Raw genomic sequence first — 17,645 nt, 5'->3', positions numbered from 1 at the left:
TCATATTTTGTGCTACTTCTTTTAACTCTTTGTCGAAACCTTCAGACTTCAGTTTCTTTCCAGATGAGAAGTCGTTCACTTGTTTCACCTTACTATGAAGAGCTTCGAAGGCGTTCTTAAAGTCAGCATTTGTTAAAGCTTCATTGAACTGTCTTCATCCGCTTGTATTTGTCCTTATTGACCCTATAAGTTGGGCTGCTTTAGCGTTGGCTTGGGCATCTAACCAGTCATTGTTAGCTTTTATATATTCTGCGCTTTTCTTGCCTTTTGCATGGCTGCGTCGTTATTTTACTTTCTTGTGCTAAGTTTTCATACTGTACGGTTTGGTTTTGCAACTGTAAAAGTTTTTCTGCCTTTACATTTGCTTCAACTTCTTTTTATACTCATTGCTATCCATATATGTCTTCAGGGCTTTTTGTTTTATCTCTTCATCTTTCAGTACTATATTTGATAGTATGGTTTTTTCAAATTTATAACATCTTGTTCCATTTTTGCTACTTCTGCTGCTTTTTCTGACACTTTTTTTGCATATTCCTCTGTACTTAGTTCTTTCAGTTGTTCTTCTTTTCTTCTTTTTCTCTACGTTTAACTCATTGAGTTTCTTTGTGTGTTGTCATATTCTAGTTTCTTTTCTTTCACCTATTTGTTTCTGTATGTCTATGTTTGACTTTTTGACATCTGCTATTTGATTTTTGAGTGAACTCAAATTCATTTGACTTTGAGGGTTATAAGCTGTTCCGTCTGCAGCTCCACCATAGCCTGCCATTTTCGCTAAAAGTGCCGCTCTTAAACTCTCTACTCTGTGCACCAAGAACTCGGTTTAAAAGCATAGGATTGCTTGACATTTGTTGCAACATAGTGGGTCATTCAGCATTTGTTGTTGCAACTGTTGTTGTGGTGTCAGTTTTACTATTGGATGTTTCAATGCTCTCTTCCTCTTACGTATATTCTTACGTAGCTTACGTGGCATTTTAAGTGAAGTTAAAAAGCGGACTGTTGTCAAAATGTCATGTTGTCACCATTTTCAAAAAGATGTTAGTTGACCGAGGGACCGAGGGACCGAGGGACCTGGTGACACCTTCAGTTCTTCAAAACATTTACGAAGAAGTCTTGACAAAACATTTACGATGAAATCATGACAAAAACATATACGAAGAAGTCATGACAAAACATATACGAAGAAGTCATGACAAAACATGAAAACATATATAATTTGTGAAAAGCGAAACATTATATAATGTTTTCGACCCAGAAGAAGGCTTCTCAAAGTATACTTCCTTGGAACGCCTGTAACTTTTCCTGTAGCGACGATAGACCCTTACTTGTCCGGACAAAGTTATACTAAACATCTTCAGGGCTAGAGGGCACGAAGTGCCTGGAGGCCCCACTACCTTTTTTTTTTTTTTTTTTTTTAATTTATGTAATACATGATTTGGATAAATTTTACAAAAATAGAACCTATATTATATTCTTTTCAAAGATTCTTGCAAATCATCAAAAATAATTGTATTTTAAAAAACGATCAAATTATCCTTTCATTATTTTAAACTTAAATTAGTTTTTATGATTGACTAAAGCAATCATATTTATTCATCATTAAATAAACAAAAAAATAATATTTGAGAGTTATTTCAAAAAAAAACACATTGAATTTATTAATTTGTCTCAATTTCAGTATTATAAATTTTTATAATTTCAATATTTTGAAATACACTTTTTAATATTTCAATATTTATGATATTTCAATGTTTTAAGTGGTCTCAAATTGAGCTTCTCAAATATAAGTTGGCCTATTCAAATAATAAAATTAAATAATATTTAAAATAATAAATAAAAGTGATTGAGGTCATAACAAAATGGCTGTTTCAGTCATTAATTCTTAAAAATAAAAAGGGTAAAAACTAAATACAATGGGTAAAATTCAATAGTGTCTGTGCTATCGTTCAATTTGAAGGTGTCTTTTGAAACCACAAGACACATTGAATTTTTGAATAGTGTATTATGGTTTGACAGACACCAATGAAAAAAATAAAATGATATTTATTTTAAATATATAAGATCCTTATATAAAAATAAATATTTTATCGTTTTATTTTCTTGTTTTAGAAATGTTTTTTATTGAAAATCAATAAAACTAACTCCAAAATAAAATTTTTGATTTAAAGACACTATGATGACACCAGGCAAATCTTCCAAGACACCTATCGTCGGGAATCTAACAACCCTAGAAATCTGGTCAAATCATATAAAAAAATAGGGTTGTTAGATTCCCGACGATAGGTGTCTTGGAAGATTTGCCTGGTGTCATCATAGTGTCTTTAAATCAAAAAATTTTATTTTGGAGTTAGTTTTATTGATTTTTCAATAAAAAACATTTCTAAAACAAGAAAATAAAACGATAAAATATTTATATTTTATATAAGGATCTTATATATTTAAAATAAATATCATTTTATTTTTTTCATTGGTGTCTGTCAAACCATAATACACTATTCAAAAATTCAATGTGTCTTGTGGTTTCAAAAGACACCTTCAAATTGAACGATAGCACAGACACTATTGAATTTTACCCATTGTATTTAGTTTTTACCCTTTTTATTTTTAAGAATTAATGACTGAAACAGCCGTTTTGCTATGACCTCAATCACTTTTATTAAGGTTTCGTTTTGCGAAAAAAAACGTACAATACGCAATTTCGCTAAAAAAACATTTAGCTAGCAATTTCGACATTTGACTCCACTCAAGACGTCACTTTTTTAATTTTGCGGTATCATATTTTTGGAAAATCTTTATGAATATTATATAAAAGGTCTCTTTAATATCTATATTTCATATTTTTATCGATTTTTAAAGTTTTTGCGAAAAGTATTCAATTATTTTTGCTATTTGGTCGGGTAAATGTCAGATTTGCGACATTTTCTGATATGATATTCAGATTCTACGTTGATAATAATGCTTATAGAACCCTCTTGCTATTGTGTCAAAATTGCGAAACCGATAGCAAAAATATCTCGCAATATCAAAATTGAGATATTGAGTGAATTATGCATTATAGAGATTAAAAATCTGATTTGTGAAAACATCTCATCAGTTTCTAGCTAATTCAAAAATCTTTACTATCTTATTCGATTAAAATGAAAAGGGAATAGTTTCATTATGCTTTAAATGACAGCCTTATAATATAATCATAGTTTTCGCTCAATATGCAGCATTTTTTTTTCGAAATCTATGGTCAATGTCCTAAATACTGATTGCTTTGCATTCATATCTCTTACATTTTCTATACCCACATCAATATTCATTGCTATTCCTATCTTTTTCATTTTTGTTTGTTTCTCATAATTTCTCAAAAAACACGATAACTTGATATTTGTAAATATCATACTTTATAACGTAAATAAGAACTTGACCTATTAAGAAAAGCAGTAATGAAAAGAAAATCTGAAATTCATAAAAATTACAAGTTTCTGATGACAATTAGCTTAATTAAACCAGGTACAAGATTATATAATTGTATTTTCTATCCAATTATCCATATAATATCTTATCCAGAAAAAATAACTTGATCAATACCAAATGATTTTTTAACTAGTAAATAAAGTATTTTCTTTACACACACATTGTATATCATAGTTTTTTTTTGGTTTCGCAAAACATCCAAAAACAAATATGCTATAAAAGTGACAATTTTAGCAAAACGAAACCCTTACTTTTATTTATTATTTTAAATATTATTTAATTTTATTATTTGAATAGGCCAACTTATATTTGAGAAGCTCAATTTGAGACCACTTAAAACATTGAAATATCATAAATATTGAAATATTAAAAAGTGTATTTCAAAATATTGAAATTATAAAAATTTATAATACTGAAATTGAGACAAATTAATAAATTCAATGTGTTTTTTTTGAAATAACTCTCAAATATTATTTTTTTGTTTATTTAATGATGAATAAATATGATTGCTTTAGTCAATCATAAAAACTAATTTAAGTTTAAAATAATGAAAGGATAATTTGATCGTTTTTTAAAATACAATTATTTTTGATGATTTGCAAGAATCTTTGAAAAGAATATAATATAGGTTCTATTTTTGTAAAATTTATCCAAATCATGTATTACATAAATTACGATTAAAACTGTTATAGACCGAAAATATATTTTTTCGGTTTTCTCTTCAAATAATTGAAAGAATGATACTATTATAGGTTTATTATATTATATAGCATATAATCATGCTATAGCCGAAAATTATAAGTTTTGAGAAGATTGAATATAACACAAATAAATTTGAATGTAAGTTAAATTGCTTGTTGTTTTTAATAGCTATTTAATGAGAAATCCAATATTGCAAAATTCAAATTGAATGATTGAAAGAACAGAAAAAGTCATTCTTTTCAATTTCGAATATGTTTCATTGTATTTATAATTATATGGCAAATAAGATATTTAAACTTGATTTTTGAAGGAAAATTCACAAATTGAATAAATTCAAATAATTTTTATTCAAAAATAAACTAGTTATTTGAGTTTAATACTAATTATCTATTCAAACTACAAAGTTTGTAATTTAAAATATTTTGTGAGATCAGATTGAATTAATTCAAGGTTCTTTTCAATTAATATTAATGACCATATTACGCATTTTCGAACATTCTAAACCAAATATATAAAAATGGGAGACGAATGTTAAATTTGCTAGACATGGGGGAGTTGTCTGCAAAGTTTTAGCTCTTATCTCTAACAAAAAATTAATTTTTAAAAAAATGACCGAATACGTTTCACAGCGAGAAAAAAATAAAAGGCAAGATAGAATTTTCTAGACATAAAGAAGTTGTTTACCGAGTTTTAGCTCTTATCTCTAACAAAAAATTAATTTTTAAAAAAATGACCGAATACGTTTCACAGCGAGAAAAAAAATAAAAGGCAAGATAGAATTTTCTAGACATAAAGAAGTTGTTTACCGAGTTTTAGCTCTTATCTCTAACAAAAAATTAATTTTTTAAAAAAATGACCGAATACGTTTCACAGCGAGAAAAAAATAAAAGGCAAGATAGAATTTTCTAGACATAAAGAAGTTGTTTACCGAGTTTTAGCTCTTATCTCTAACAAAAAATTAATTTTTAAAAAAATGACCGAATACGTTTCACAGCGAGAAAAAAATAAAAGGCAAGATAGAATTTTCTAGACATAAAGAAGTTGTCTACCAAGTGTCAGCTGTTACTTCTTCTCAATACTGATATAAATAAAAATCTTTATTATTTATTTAACCTTTATTGTTTCATTAAACTTCATTTATTTTATATTATAGTTTTATTCTTTTAGCTACTTGTAAATAATCTAATTTTATATCATCATTTTACCGGATTATTCTTCAGTACATCGATTGTGTATCTAAAATAATATCATTATCCTTATTCTGTTTTTTCCAAAATTCTTTTAAATATCTTTTTTGGTTAGATTACTTTGTACTTTTTACTTTTATTTTTTAATTTCAAAAAAAAATTTGGTGATTGTTCTATTCTTTTACAATGTGCATTATCATATTCTAATGAATTATTCATTACATACATTTAAAAAAACTTGTTAAAAATGAGTTAGTATACATATCAAGGGTACGGAGGCACTGCGTTCCACCTTACCCATTATATGTGAATTTGACACTTTACAAAACCGTTAACATATATTTTACAACACTAACGAATTCACTAACGACTTCACTAATTTTCACAAACGACTTCACTACTGTAAAAATAAACGTTCTCACTTACAAAAGTATTGCAAAGTTAGTATACATATCAAGGTACGGAGGCACTGCGTTCCACCTTACCCATTATATGTGAATTTGACACTTTACAAAACCGTTAACATATATTTTACAACACTAACGAATTCACTAACGACTTCACTAATGTTTTCACAAACGACTTCACTACTGTAAAAATAAACGTTCTCACTTACAAAAGTATTGCAAAGTTAGTATACATATCAAGGGTACGGAGGCACTGCGTTCCACCTTACCCATTATATGTGAATTTGACACTTTACAAAACCGTTAACATATATTTTACAACACTAACGAATTCACTAACGACTTCACTAATGTTTTCACAAACGACTTCACTACTGTAAAAAATAAACGTTCTCACTTACAAAAGTATTGCAACTCCTCCCATTGCTGTGCTTCATATAACAGCTCATAATCTTCTGACTCACTTTCTTCTTCATATAGGTCAAAATCACTGTCATAGTTTATACCTGTAAGTTTTGACAAAGCTAATGAAACACGTTTACCGTTTGTATCGTATGCTTGTATAAACTTTCCATTATGCTTGTAGTCATAAACGCTCAAACTAACTTTACCCTTTCTCCCTCGTATCTGATAGAATGTATTTTCACGAGGAACGAAGAACAAATTCTTGAACTCATGACCGTTGTAGTTTGTTATCTCAATAGTTTTCGTCATTTATATAAAAATAAACTTAAAATAAAATAAAAAATAAACTTAAAAATTAATGATATCACCACCCCACACGTATGAAAACATAGCGCAAAAATAAATTTAGGTGAAGTGGTGAGATCTCACCTCTTTTTTCACCTGTTTTTTCACCCACTTGAATTCATTACTTTATAACTCTCTTCCTTTCTCCAACTCTTCTAACTTCTTCTTAAGTTTAGCAATGTTGTCATCATGAAGTTTAATCTTCCTTAATATACCTTCTCTATCTAATGGTTGCTTTATCTTTCTAAACTGAACTCTACCATCCTTCATAGTATGAACGTAAAAACCTTCTGGAACCGCTCCTGATTTAATGTATTCTACCAAAAACTTTTGTTTCATTGCTTCAGTGACTTTAGTCGTCATTTCAATCAAATAAAAATGTTCAAATAAAATAAAAATAACGTTATTTTTTCAGTAAGGAAACGCAGGAGTTTTACGATTTATTTGAGGCGTAGGTTCTGGTTTAAATGTTGGAGTCGGTTTAGGAGTTGACTTTTGAACAGGAGTTTGTACTTCCATAGGTTCAGGAGTCATTGAAGGTTTTGCTTGTGAAGGCGTTGGTTTTGCGAAGGTGTTGGAGTTTGTTTAACTTCAGCTACTTCAGTATTATTTACAACATTTGCTTTATTTCTTTTCAACATCATAACTGCTCCTGCTGTAGCTAGCAAACCTAGTGGGAGACCATATCTTATATAAGGACTTGACCAAATGCTATTTTTGACATGAGCTGGTGGAACACCTAACCTTGGTGAGACTGCTCTTTGCCATTGTGCAGCTCGTAAGAAATATTCAATAGGTGCTCCATAATCGTTTGGTAAAGTTTGTTTCATAGATGGTGAAGGTTCACGAGAGCTTGATGAAGAACTCATTTATAAGCTTTAAAAATAAACGTTCATCCTTTATTCCTCACTGTCGTCCGTGCTAAGTTATAGTCGTCAAGTCTTATTATTGGTATGCCTGACTGTCTTACTTGTATTGCAAAGCAACAATCCCTCATAAATCCAATAAGTGGCTTTGGTACGTTTTCAGTTGCTAGTTCAATAGGTCCTTTAACAGACAATTTGTATGTTATTGGAGCAGTAGATGTTTGACCTTGCTGGAAGCAAAAGTCCACTTCTGTTGGAAAACCACATAAGAAATGTGTGTTGTCATAGCTATCCCATTTATGTTCCACACTACCATCATCCACCAATGACCTCATAACATCTTCATTAAATCCTATCATATCATTGTTTGTATTGCAAGCGTTCGCAACCATTTCATAAAATACAGGTCCATATGATTTTTCAGGTTCTGCAGGCATATTTCCATAAGCTCCCATGGAAAGCTGAAGATATTTAAACTTAGGGTTCTCAAAATTAACATAATAGTTGTCTTTCTTTCTAAATAGTGCCCAAATACTTTTAACATTAATAGGCGTATAAGCTGCTGTAAATGTTGCACTTGAACTATCTGTATTCTTTGAGAATGAACCGTCCATAGGAATCCAATCCATAACTTTAACAGGAAAACATAAAGCCTCGTTTGTATAATGTTCTACAAGTTCTGTATAAATGTTAGGGTCTAAAGAGAATGACTTTGGATGAATGAAACATTCATTAAAATCCATCTTTGTTCGAAATAGTTGCTGGTTACAGTTGTAATAGTAACTGTTCCACTAGCTTCTACTGCCTTCGTTATCATAGTGAATGGTTCATTCCATGGAACAAATTTATTTGTCGGTGGATTTGAATCTGAAGCAAATGCAACTTTAAGAGTTGGATTGAAAGCAATGATATCATTTACAGATATAGATGTGCATTGTAAGGCGTCGCTACTGAACTTTACTTTAAGCTGAATGTTTCCTGCAAAAGCTGGAATAAATCGAATAGTTCTAATGGAAGGAATCTTCTAACAGGAATTCTTAAACGAAGCTTAAAATCAAATGATTTTCCTGCTGTAATTGGACCACCTAACAATTTGTCCTGTTCTGCATGTTCCCGAATGACTCCATACATCTTCATGTCGAGTCTTTGAAAAACATCTACTTTCTTTATTTGTTCGGTAGTTTGTGAGTTTGAAGTTATATATGCTTCTTCTCTTGCGTTGTCTTGAGAATATACGATACGACCATTTGCAAGGATTTGATATCCAGCAACTGCATAGAAAGCGTCATCGAAACCAATCCAAAATCCTGGTGGGTTTGTTTTATTGGAACCTGAACCAATTTCTTTATCTACAATAAATTGACCTTCCATTTTATACGTAATGAATGTATTGTAAAGGTCCAACATATTTTCACCAGGAGGTGAGAGATTGAATGTTACCCATGTGTTATCTTTAGCAGTTCCAGGTTGTGATGGAATCTTTGCGTCAGAATATTTTCTATTAGTGTCACCAATTTGAACTGCATTGTCTATGATATCGAAATATGAGCGAATCTGATGAATATGCTCTGCTGGAGTAAATTCGTTTAACTGTTCGTTCTGCATGTATTTACTTCAGATAAAAATATCTATTTACTTCATTATTCTCACTCTTCTTCTTGGTATTCGTGGTGGAAGTTGTTTCTTGACATTTTCAATGAACTGTACATTCTCTTTTGTCTCAACTTCTTTCACTGGCGGGTCAGGGTTCTTTGACTCGGTTTGTTTTTCAATGAAATTCACGAACTTTGCAATAAGCTCTTGGTTCGTTATTGAAAGTACATCTGGCTTCTTTTCTTCTTGTTCTTTTGGTGGCTCAGTTTGAACAGAAGGTTTTATATGGGCTTCGTGGACTTCACCCTTGCCATGCACCTTAATGTTGTCGCTCTCTGTATTCGCTAATGGAACCTTTCTTTTTCTTACATATATTTTACCATCTTTACTCTGACTTACATAATAGAAAGGATGTTGTATTCCTCTGGCGTCATTTAATATAATAGACTCTCGTTCTGATTTTGACAAGCTCATTTTACATCGGTTAAAGTTTTAATTTAGTTTTTTATCTGCAGTCAAATGACTCAGTCAATCCTACGGACAAGACCCAAGGGTCATAGATGTTGAAGCATTGAAGAAAGAAATTCGTGAGCAAATTTTATCCGAACTGAAGGAACAAAAACAAGAACAAAAGCCAGAGAGACCAAAGAGAAAACTTAGTGAAAAACAACTAGCTGCATTAGCTGCTGGAAGACAAAGAACCCACGTTTGCTGGCGAAAAAAGCTAGAGAAGAAGCAAAAGCAAAGGAAGAACAAAAAGCTAAAGAAGCTGAAGCAAAGAAAGAGTAAATGGTTTATTTTTATCCGAATTAAATGTATAGACAAATACCTTTACTGTTGCGTTCAGTAGTGAAAACCCTGACGTCAAAATAAAGGGGAACAGAGTAACGTTTAAGTTTCCAACAGACTGGATTGTGAACATAAATGAAGAGAAGTACATTGGCATAACATCTATGTATATAACACGTGCTTTCAGAAAGGTTGACTTTATACTTCAAGTCGAGATAGAAAATGACGAACAGTCTTTAAGCGCCCAAAACATTCACATATACAAATACTTTAAAGACGATACAACATTGTTGCAATGTATGATTTCATTTAATGAGATGTTCGAGAAAAAGTTCAACATTGAAGTACAAACTTTACAGCCTTTACGTGAGTTTCTTGCACAACTGAAAGAAGAAGGTAGTCAGCCACAACTTATAGACTTTCATTATGAATTTAATGAAAATGAAGATGGAACTCATGACTGTCAATTCATTGTATTCTCACCATTCAATGAAGTCGCTAAAGAAAAAAAATCCATTACGTATAAGATTTCAAATCTCTGAACCAATGAGACTTCAAGAATGTTTTCAATTATGATGCAAACTTCCGAGGAAAAATGAATTTTCAAAGATTGTAACACCTGGCATTTGGGATAGAAAGCAAGCTATATTATATTCAAACTTAAGTAAGGAGTTGAAAATGAGTTCATTGGTCATACAAGAACTTCACCACTGTCAAATCCTAAGTATTACAATTACTGGCTTCAATCGTGAGTTTTGGATAGACATGTTCTCCACTCATGACCATAACTGCCCGGTGTTCTTACCTCCAGATGGGAAAGATTGTTTATACATTGAAGCACAATTGTTAAACTCTTCAATAGCTGTATTGTAAATGACCACATAGGCTTCGCACATGCCGCTAGCGGCTTATTTTTATCACAAATGACCTCATTGCTGACAAAAATAAATGACCTCAGAACTTCAACTTACGAATAAAGCTTGTTTTAGTCGTTATTGAAAAGTTGAACTTTTCAGCAAAGCAAGGTTGACATGACTTACATAAGTCGAATGCAATCTCTTGACCATCATAAAGTGCTTTGTAAAGTTTCATTAAACTGAACTCAGAGTCTTTGTCATATGTTCCAACAGGTATGTGAATGTTCTTATCTTCATTGTAATAGCATTGTATAGCTTCAGGAAACATTTCATTAGCGGTTAAAGCAATAACATCTTGCTTCACGCCTTTCATTCTGCAGTGAAATGCAACTTCATTTAAATCATTCGTGAGTAAGTCTATGTAGGTCTTCTTTCCACAGAAAATACTTTTATAAGCTAAACTTTGTTTTCCAGGTGTTATTTCTGCAAAGTCGCTATGAAATTGACCAAGGTTCTTTCCTATAAGTTCTCTACCGTATCTCTTCTTAAACTCTGCTGCAAGCTTTGGGATGTCTTCATTATATAAGTGCATACTGTCGGTATCCTGGTAAAATATTTGAAGACCCATGTCCTCTGCAGTACAGAATACTTCATTCATAATACGTTTTGACATAGACAGAATATTAACACCAAGTGGACAGAAGTTAAAGTGTCTGCAAATGCTTTTCGTTAGCTTGAAAATAGTTTTATCTGAACCATCCAAACCTTCGAACTTCACTATATGGTTGTAATTTCTTATAGCATATCTTATAGCATCTTTGTCATTTACTATGGTTATTTTTGACTCAATAGGAGATAGAATAGTTTTGCCATAAATGCTGTTCAGAATGAGTTTTATAATTTCTTGTAAGGGGTTTCTTCTTTCTTATACTTTAACCTTAACTCAAACAACTTCTTTACTTCATCTCTTATTCTCATATCTCTGTTTCCATCGTAATAGTATCCTTGCAACACTTCACATTTGACACCTTGATATTTTATGAGGTCTTGTAATGTTATATGGTCAACATACATGAGACAGCAAGTGTTTGAACTTCTTGGAACGTTAAGTTCTGGATTTAGTTCAGGGTCGCAAACTATTAAATGAAAGTGTCTGGGTATACCAATCTCTGTTATCTTAATGAGAACAAAGAAGCCAGACATAAACTTTTCACCAATGGGTTCCTTTTGGTCATCATCGAATAAATGTCTCATGAGATACTCTGTGCTTAACATTTCTTCCTTCAATACTTTTGGAATACCTTCTAAAGTATAAAGTCTTGCTATAGCTGAAGGATATAATGAAACAGTGTCGAAGTCAGCAATGAGTTTCTTTTTGCTCTTTTGTTTCATGTTATCTGACAACATACATCTTCCACCTTGAATGCATCTCGAAATAAATTCTCTTGGTTTATTTGAGAGGTCATAAAGATTTCCATTCGGGAAGTATACTCTGTTCTCAAACAATTTGTTAGCAATAGAACAAATACTAACGTAGTCATAAACGTTTAAATCAAACTCTTTCAATAAGTCATTGCGGAACTTTACAAAACCTTCTCTTAAAATTCTTACATCTTGTTTGCAGTAAAACGTGCTATATTTTTCTAAGTCGAAGTGGTTTTCATCTATTCTGCAACCTTTGATGGAATCTATGTTCTTCATAAATGTATCTGCATCATGGATAAACTTACATGCTTCAGAAATGACACCAGTTCTGTTGTCATTTGCTAACAAAACACTGCTGTAGTAGTTGTATGGAAATACTTCCTTGGGACCAGTTTGTAAGTTAAACATAGCAGGAAATAGTTTAAGTTTCTTATTTATAACACTGTAAGAGTCTTTTATAATAATTGCCCGTCCTTTATATAAACCAGTTATTTGCATTGTTCGTGAACCTTTAATGATGGGAGTTCCTTTCACTTCTGTCATGTGTCTTAAGATGAAGTTTATGTCATAACTGAGGTTATGGAAATATATTAAACTCTTGTCAGGAAGTCGTTCCAAAAATTCTGTTGCACAGTTCTGACCCCATATGCTTTCACTCACTGAACCATCTTCACTGTCATAACAGATGTTAAAAGCTTTATGAAAGCCATCCGTACTACACTCAAAGTCAGCAAAGAAAACGTGCTCAGGTATGAATTTACATTTAGCTTTATTTACTTCTTTTGACTCTGCTTTCTTCTTCAGTTGTACACAATACTTTGGAGCATATGTCAAATCTTTAAATGGTGCAAGGTTCTGTTTATATAAGTCAGTAGTATATGTGAAAAGTTCTCCATAAGAAATAGGTTCGAAATATTTGCACTCCCACAATGTTTTCATAACATCCCATAACGGTGTTGTTCTATCATAACGAACTACATATTTATCTTCTCTCTTTGTATAAATCTTCATCTGTTTCTCAATGTTCATTCCACCACAAGCTTTGAGAATTTCTTTATAGTTTCGAATGAAATATGTTGTCATTGGTAATCTTTCATTTAGCATGTAGTGGTCTTCAACAAGAAGTAAGTCAATAGTTCTAACAGTTTCACATTCTTTTGGTATGTATCTCTTTATTTCATTATGTCTTGAGTCATTGAAATAACCAATGGTAACATTAAATGCTATACCTGTTGCGTCAGAAATTTCTTGTACTTTACTTTGAGGAAAGTCTCTAACACGAATGACTTCTCTCATGTGGTCAATAGTTTCTTCATTTACTCCAGCCTGAATGCAAGCATAAACGAAACAATTGTTCTGTCATAAGTGTTGCAGTTCTTTTGTTCAGTTCATTGAAGATTTGGTAGCGTTCAAGATTTATAGGTAATGTGCAAAGATACTTCCAGAACTGACCGCTTCTCTTCTTATAAAACTTCTTTTCACCATTTCTTTCCAAAAGCTTTCTATATCTGTTTTTCCTGTTTGTTTAAAGCTTCCAAAATCTTTCTGTCATTTGTCAGTGTGCTTTCATCTCTATATGGTCTCTTTTTTGGTTTGCCTTTCTTTACATCTGACATCGTTAAGCCTTCATATTCTGTTAAATCATACATCTTTATTTCGGTAAGATTCTTTATGTTTGTCAAGAAGAAGTCATAGTGCATTTCAACAATACCTGCAGCATTTGCTTCTATCTCTGATATAAAGTTCTCCTTCAAGAGCTGATGTAGTAATGTTCCAATATTATTGAGGTTTAACGTAGAACATTCATACTTTCCACCAAGTTTATAACATACCATCCATCTTTGTTGTGAGTTTATTTTAATTTTCTCTAAGAGTCTCATGAAAACCTTACCGAAATGTTTGTGTAAGTAGTCTCTGTTTGGTTCATCTAAAGCTTCGATGTTAAAGTCAATGAGTCTATTGCCTGACTTCACATTTCTCTTCCTATTCTCTTCATCTTTCTTTAACCATCTCTCACCTTCTTTTGGTTTGTCGTCAATGGAACGAATGACATCGTTAGCTTTGCGAACTTGTTCTATAGCACTTTTAAACATCTCTCTTCTCTGTTGTTTCAGTGTGTCGTCTCTTCTTCTTGTTTCACCAACGTTCGCATTTGTTATGTCAAACATTTCTCTTCTTACTTCATGAGGTATTGAACGTCTATGATATAAGTCAATAGCAACGTCATTTAAAGGAAATGCTATTGCATGGACTTCGTCCTCGCCGCGTTGCAGCTTTATGAACTCATGAATTCTATCATAAGTTATTTCACCATTGTAGTCATTGAGGATGTCAGCGAGTGCCTTTTTGTTTGTTGCGTAATGTTTTGCAACATCTATGTTAGCTTCTGTAAGAAGTTGTTTTATTTCCGAGTGTTCTAACTTAGACAACTTCCGATACATCTTTAGTAGGAAATAAAAAAATATTTTTTGAAAAAATTAGATTAGATTTTTTTAAGTTATTTTTCAAAATAATTTAATATTTTTATTATAATGAAACACATGCAAGATTGTAAGTTCTTTTCATACAATACTCTCGCTACTGCCATCAAGAATGAGTTCAATAATGCTTCAAACGTCAATGTTATCTTTAACAAGAAGTTTGTGAAAGAATCTAAGTTCGGTCAGTATGTCAGACCATTAGCTATTGTCATTGACCGCAAACGTTATACTTCACAAGAGTTAGCAGTAGTTTTGAAACAAAAGGGTTTCTTCGTGAATGTCAAAGATACTCATTATACTGTTATAAAGAACTCCAACATTGACTTCTTCAGTATTGCTATGAATCTTTCCGAACAGAAAGAATATAAGAAGGGTGAAACAAATGTGAAATATTATTCTTCATCTCTGAAAACAATAACGAACAAAGATGTTATACAGAAATTCTTACCAAAGGTTGAAGAAGCTTCTATTGACATTGACGAAGGAAGTGAAATGGTTGAAGAAATAGACCCTGAAGCTATTTAAGCAAAAATATATTTTTGTATAAAATTTCAAAGCATTGAACAAAAAAAAGTTTTTTTATTCTTCCTCTTTGAAGTTATCAAAATATTCTGTTATTTTTTCCTTTAGCAATGTTAAGTCTTCTTTGAATGTAAGTATTGTGCAACCTTTGATGTCATAGTGTGTTTGAGGAAGAGTATTTTTGACAATTTCCTTTATTTGCTCATTAGGTGTCATTGAAATCGGTAAGTTTTCACGATAGAACCAGTTTCTGTCAGATTTATATATTTAGCTAAGTCATAAAAGCTCTTGTTGTTTCTTCTCACTAAATGCAACATAACCATATCTCTGTCTTCTTCTTTCTCCAACTCTTCAGTATATATCATATACTTATAACTCTTTTCCTTTCCTTTTGGTACTGAACGCGGTATTCTTTTCTGAATGCTTTTGTCTTCTTTCATCATATCTTCTCTCTGCTTTGTACAAAGTTCGTCAAGTAGCATAAGTATGTAGATTGCATAACGAGGTGAAGCCCACATTGCTATAGAACTAACTAGGAACTTATGAACATATATACCTTTTAGATGTGATGGTAAGTTTTGTCTGTCTTGGTACATCTTTTTAAGTTCTACATGTTCAAACTCACTGAGGAGTTCATGAGTGCTATTTAATTCAAACCATTCATTTGGTGTTTTATTCTCTGGAGCAAAACATGCTGTCAAAATACTTTGCACCTGGTACATGTCGTCTTTGACAGAACGAATGAGACGTAACTGTTTGTTATACTGTATGTACTCGTATTCTTCATTTATGACTTCATGGACTATAACTGTTGTTGTGTTCTCTAATGTTGTCATTACTGTTTCTTATATACAAGATAAAAAATTTTGTTAGAAAAAAATTAGCGTTATTTTCTGACTTTCACAAAAGACCAAAAATAAACGCTTTACATGTATTTTTCAGCAACTTCGTCAAATAATTTTATAGCACTATCTATCTCATCTACTTCAAACGTTTCTTTACCTTTCGTGGGAGCACCATACATTTTCTCAAACTTTTCAAGTAGTTCTGTTTCAGCAGCTCTCATATCGTTAACGAACACAACCTTGACTCTATTGACTGTAGAGTCATATCTTTGAGTTATATTATATGTTCTTCCTATCTTATATCTCTTTGTATTGAAGTCCTTCGGTTTCTGAACGATGTAAAGTAAGCCTTCACTGCAACGTTCCGTATCGAATGAACCATAAGTTATGAAGTTATATCCAACAACTGGGTCAATCCATAACAAAACTATTGGTATAAGACTTTTGTCTATAAGATATGCTCTTGTTCCATAGAATCTTACTGATATCATAAGCTCAGGATTTCTTGTCAAAATTTTCTGAGTTGAAGCATTTCTAACCCAGTGGTTTGTTTTCTTTTCAGATGGTGTCAGAATGTCTGACAAAGAATATTTGTTGTATTTCTTTGAGTATCTTACGTTTAAATCACCGATTCTAACCACTTTGGTGTCATTGTCAATCTTTTTAACTGTTTCAAACTCAATGTTTGACATTACTGTCTTTACATACAAAATAAAAATTTTTCTTAGAAAAAAATTAGCGTTATTTTTCTAACTAATGAAATTCATGAAATTTGGTCATTTTTCAGTAAAAATAAATTTAGGTGAAGTGGTGAGATCTCACCTCTTTTTTCACCTCTTTTTTCACCTCTTTTTTCACAAGCGTTTTACATGAATTGTACGATGTATATTTGAAATCCTAAACAATTTCGTAGCTTCTATTTCTTCTGTCAGTATGTCAAAAGTTTTAACAATACCGAAGGTTTCTTTATACTTCTTCTTGACGTCAGATAGAAGGAAATCTTCTGCTGTTGGATAGTTTTTGTTCAGAAATTCTAACATGTTCATTTTATCTTCTGCTGGCTTTTCTGCTTCTTTCTTTAAGTCTGCATAGTCGTTTCTCATTCTTTCTATCTCTTTGACTGAGTAGTTATATTTTCTTATTGCTGCTTTACATTTAGAACATTGCGGGTTCATTTTTGCGTTATACATTGAAATTTGACCTGCTAGAACAACTAAGGCGTCAATTGCTCTCTTCATCTCAAACATAGCGGGTCTTATTTGTTCGTTCCATACTTTGCCTCTTCTATCTTTATCTCTTATTTCCCAAACACATTTTGCAACTAATGAAACAAAGTTGTCGTATGTCTTAAATTCTTCAGATTTATATATGTCAGAAACATTCTTATATACCATGTCGCAATCTTTGTCCATAACCTTATGGTTGCAATGAAAACCAAGGAATTCATAATTTACTTTACGTATGAACTTTCTTATTTCTACTGAGTCAGTTGGTTTCACTTCAATTTCGTCGAATTCAGGAATAGTGAGTTTTTGTTGTTGGATTTCAGGTAGTTTGGGTAAATGGTCAATAATGTCCTGCATTTCATAAAGATATTCTTCATTTTCTTCATCTTTCGCACTACAGTCTAAAGTACTTGTTAAAAGTTCTTGCTTTATCTTCTGGATTTCTGTCTCAAAAGTATATGAAGAAGGAATGAAGCTTTTCATCTCTACTAACATTGACGTAGGATTCATGACTAACGAGTTTGGTGAAGTTGTGGA

The 17,645-nt window shown here is 31.7% G+C and overlaps 9 protein-coding genes and 2 pseudogenes across 11 annotated transcripts, besides 2 other annotated features; 1 reads left to right on the top strand and 10 right to left on the bottom strand.

The window, feature by feature from the left end:
- Positions 1–4,144: 4,144 nt before the first annotated feature.
- Positions 4,145–4,985: a mobile genetic element.
- Positions 4,986–5,977: 992 nt separating this feature from the next.
- Positions 5,978–17,645: part of a mobile genetic element that runs on past the window's edge.
- TVAGG3_0848900 (uncharacterized protein) lies at positions 6,149–6,469 on the bottom strand (the record flags this gene model as incomplete). Its single annotated transcript, XM_051249160.1, has 1 exon — positions 6,149–6,469. One exon carries the CDS (start codon positions 6,467–6,469, stop codon positions 6,149–6,151), a length of 321 nt encoding a protein of 106 aa, XP_051084635.1.
- On the bottom strand, positions 6,632–6,868 carry TVAGG3_0848890 (uncharacterized protein; the record flags this gene model as incomplete). The annotated part of the gene is made up of 1 exon (XM_051249159.1): positions 6,632–6,868. The coding sequence occupies one exon, from the start codon at positions 6,866–6,868 to the stop codon at positions 6,632–6,634; it is 237 nt and encodes a 78-aa protein (XP_051084634.1).
- Positions 6,917–7,374, bottom strand: TVAGG3_0848880 (annotated as a pseudogene). The gene has a single exon. A coding segment is annotated over exon 1 (458 nt).
- TVAGG3_0848870 lies at positions 7,405–8,976 on the bottom strand (annotated as a pseudogene). The gene has a single exon. A coding segment is annotated over exon 1 (1,572 nt).
- TVAGG3_0848860 (uncharacterized protein) lies at positions 9,004–9,438 on the bottom strand (the record flags this gene model as incomplete). Its single annotated transcript, XM_051249158.1, has 1 exon — positions 9,004–9,438. One exon carries the CDS (start codon positions 9,436–9,438, stop codon positions 9,004–9,006), a length of 435 nt encoding a protein of 144 aa, XP_051084633.1.
- On the bottom strand, positions 11,912–13,118 carry TVAGG3_0848850 (organellar and viral DNA polymerase type B; the record flags this gene model as incomplete). The annotated part of the gene is made up of 1 exon (XM_051249157.1): positions 11,912–13,118. A coding segment is annotated over one exon (1,207 nt), but the record flags the coding sequence as incomplete, so codon positions are not given.
- On the bottom strand, positions 13,643–14,476 carry TVAGG3_0848840 (organellar and viral DNA polymerase type B; the record flags this gene model as incomplete). The annotated part of the gene is made up of 1 exon (XM_051249156.1): positions 13,643–14,476. A coding segment is annotated over one exon (834 nt), but the record flags the coding sequence as incomplete, so codon positions are not given.
- On the top strand, positions 14,567–15,040 carry TVAGG3_0848830 (uncharacterized protein; the record flags this gene model as incomplete). Its single annotated transcript, XM_051249155.1, has 1 exon — positions 14,567–15,040. The coding sequence occupies one exon, from the start codon at positions 14,567–14,569 to the stop codon at positions 15,038–15,040; it is 474 nt and encodes a 157-aa protein (XP_051084630.1).
- Positions 15,490–15,750, bottom strand: TVAGG3_0848820 (KilA, N-terminal/APSES-type HTH, DNA-binding family; the record flags this gene model as incomplete). The annotated part of the gene is made up of 1 exon (XM_051249154.1): positions 15,490–15,750. A coding segment is annotated over one exon (261 nt), but the record flags the coding sequence as incomplete, so codon positions are not given.
- Positions 15,963–16,295, bottom strand: TVAGG3_0848810 (organellar and viral DNA polymerase type B; the record flags this gene model as incomplete). The annotated part of the gene is made up of 1 exon (XM_051249153.1): positions 15,963–16,295. A coding segment is annotated over one exon (333 nt), but the record flags the coding sequence as incomplete, so codon positions are not given.
- Positions 16,737–17,294, bottom strand: TVAGG3_0848800 (organellar and viral DNA polymerase type B; the record flags this gene model as incomplete). The annotated part of the gene is made up of 1 exon (XM_051249152.1): positions 16,737–17,294. One exon carries the CDS (start codon positions 17,292–17,294, stop codon positions 16,737–16,739), a length of 558 nt encoding a protein of 185 aa, XP_051084627.1.

This window comes from Trichomonas vaginalis, chromosome VI (assembly GCF_026262505.1).
Source record: "Trichomonas vaginalis G3 chromosome VI, whole genome shotgun sequence".
NCBI lineage: Eukaryota > Parabasalia > Trichomonadida > Trichomonadidae > Trichomonas > Trichomonas vaginalis.
The sequence above is the reverse complement of the archived record's forward strand: the minus strand, read 5'-3'. Positions and strand labels throughout refer to the sequence as shown.